This window comes from Condylura cristata, unplaced genomic scaffold, assembly GCF_000260355.1.
Source record: "Condylura cristata isolate star-nosed mole 26May11 unplaced genomic scaffold, ConCri1.0 scaffold00135, whole genome shotgun sequence".
Classification (NCBI taxonomy): domain Eukaryota; kingdom Metazoa; phylum Chordata; class Mammalia; order Eulipotyphla; family Talpidae; genus Condylura; species Condylura cristata.
In genome coordinates, this window is record NW_004567236.1 from 9,772 (window position 1) to 11,950 (window position 2,179).

General features: G+C 67.4%; 1 protein-coding gene across 1 annotated transcript in view; it reads right to left on the reverse strand.

Annotated features, from left to right (window-relative positions):
- Positions 1-507, reverse strand: part of LOC105854669 (acyl-CoA synthetase family member 3, mitochondrial-like) — a gene marked incomplete at its 5' end in the record, with an annotated part of 3,743 nt that extends 3,236 nt beyond the window's left edge. The window contains one exon of the mRNA XM_012734940.1: positions 437-507. Coding sequence (XP_012590394.1) covers positions 437-507 — 71 coding nt within the window. The remainder of the gene's footprint in view (positions 1-436) is intronic.
- Positions 508-2,179: the final 1,672 nt, after the last annotated feature.

Consider the following 2,179-nt stretch of genomic DNA (forward strand, 5'->3'; position numbering starts at 1 on the left):
GCTCCCCAGGGCGGCGGCCGGGCGCTGGCCCAAGCCCGCGGAGGACTCTGGGGTCCCTGCCGCCAGGGACACACACATGCCCCCCGGGCCCAGCCCCACGCCTGCCCCGGAGCCCTGGAATGTGGCAGGCGCTGGGTCCTGGGCGGGGTTGCGCACTGCTCGCCTCCACCTAAGCCACACGGGTGTGGGGGTTTGACTCCCTGAGCCAATATGCCAGGGCCGGGCAGGGGCTGGTGCCGAGACCCCGCCCCTTGGCCTGAGGGTGCTAGGAAGGGGGAGCCCGCCATCCCATGCCCCACCGAGCATCTCGCGGTCCTGCGCCCCTCTCCACAGCCCTCAGGAGAGCAGACAGCGGAGGGGCTGCGTCCAGGAGCAAGCTCAGGCGTGCAGCCTGGACTGACGAGTGGGCATCTCCCTGGACGCCCGACGACCCCACCCTGCAGTGCTCAGCCTGGAAGCCGTGCCAGGCCAGGTAGGGCAGCCCCTCCTGGCTGAGCAGCATGGGCCCTGTGGCAAAGGGTGGCACTGTCTGGGCACAGGTTCAGGGGTCACCTCGGGTGTCCATTCACTGCCTGTCTGGTGAGGGATGGCTGGGAGCGGAGGAACACCAGGACCCTCAACGTAGACCCTGGCCCTTCCCTACAGCACAGGCTGCACACAGCCCTGCCGAGAAGCCCCTCCTGCATGCACTGGCCAGGCTACGGCCACAGCAGGACCACTGAGGCCCCAGGCAGATGGGTGGGCAGCACCCTGGCTGGGCTCCGTCCACCAGCTGGCTGGGCCTGGCCTCCACCTCCCTCCTGGCCCCAGGACCCCACTCTCTGATCCAGCACAGGGTCCTGGAAGACACTGGCCGAGCTGCCCACCCAGGCTTCTCCCTGCAGCCTCGGGAGCTGAGCCTCCTGACCCCAAGTAAGGGCTGGAAGCAGAGGGTTGGCTGGCGGGGCAGAGGCCAGCGCTCTGTGCAGCCGACCTGAGCACAGCTGTCCTGCCCTGGCCCCTCCCTGCCCTCACGGCAGGCTCTGGGAGGGGCTGTGCCTCCCAGGGCCGGGCTGTGGGGCCTTGACCAGTCCCCCGGCGGCAGACAGGCCGGGAAGGCTGCATGGAGCAAGCACGGGAAGCCCCAGCACTGTGGCCCTCAGAGAGGCTGCCAGCTGCATGGAGTCCAGGTCTGGGCCCGGCTTCCGGGACTGATGAGGCTCGGGGAGGGCGAGGGCCTCCGGGACCATCACAGTCTCAGAGTAGCCTTGGCCTGTGGCATGGACTTGCGGCTGTGACTCCAGGAACCTGCCCTTCCTCTGTCTCTCTGGGGGAGGAAAGACGCTCCCGAAAGGGCCCAGCACCCCTTTCCTGCTCACCCAGTGGAAGACACTGGGTCCTCTGTCCCCTCTGACCCTCAGACAGGAAACTGGTGGGGCGGGAGACCAGGGCAGCCAGTGCCAGAAGTCAGCAGCCCGGAGGCGTCTGGCCTCCATCAGGCAGCTGGCGCACAAGCCCCTGGACGCCGTCAGTCACTGCCACCTGCCCTGCCCTGCCGGGGCTGCGGTGGGCACTCGGAGAGCAGGTCTGGGCGCTGGGTGAGGCAGAGCCCCGTGCCCCTAGCATGGGGTGGCCAAGTGATTCTGGCCTGGAGGTGGTCACTGCCCCCGTTGTTAGTGGGCAAGGATGTCCTGAAAGAACTCTACAGACACAGGTTTTGGGGACTCCCCCCGGGCCCCAGCATCACCAATCCGAGATGACCTGGTGGGGCCCGGGGGTGGAGTTAGGCAGGCAGGTTTGATACAGAACCAGACGTGTGGGCCTTGGGGCCTTGGCCTCAGGGCTCACGGCTTGTCTCCTGGCTTTTCGCCAGCTCTCAGCGTGCTACTGGGGTTCCAGTCGGCGGAGCTGGTCCACGAGTTCCCCGGCTCCCTCTCCCTCTCTCCCTGAGTTGTTCATTCCCTTTCCCATGTAAATAAGCCCACTGTCAGCCTTGTGTGTGCCCGAGCTGAGTTTGATTATGTCCCTTTGCACGTTGGGGTGCCCTGCAACACCATCACTAGTGACCACACGAATGACCCTCCCCCAGGTCACGGGCCCTGGACACGGCACGGCAGAGCCGGAAAGGCCGGGGCGGCCATGTGGGCAGCTGGCCAGGCAGGGCCTTTCCAGATCCTCGCTGAGGGCAGCTGGGCCCCCC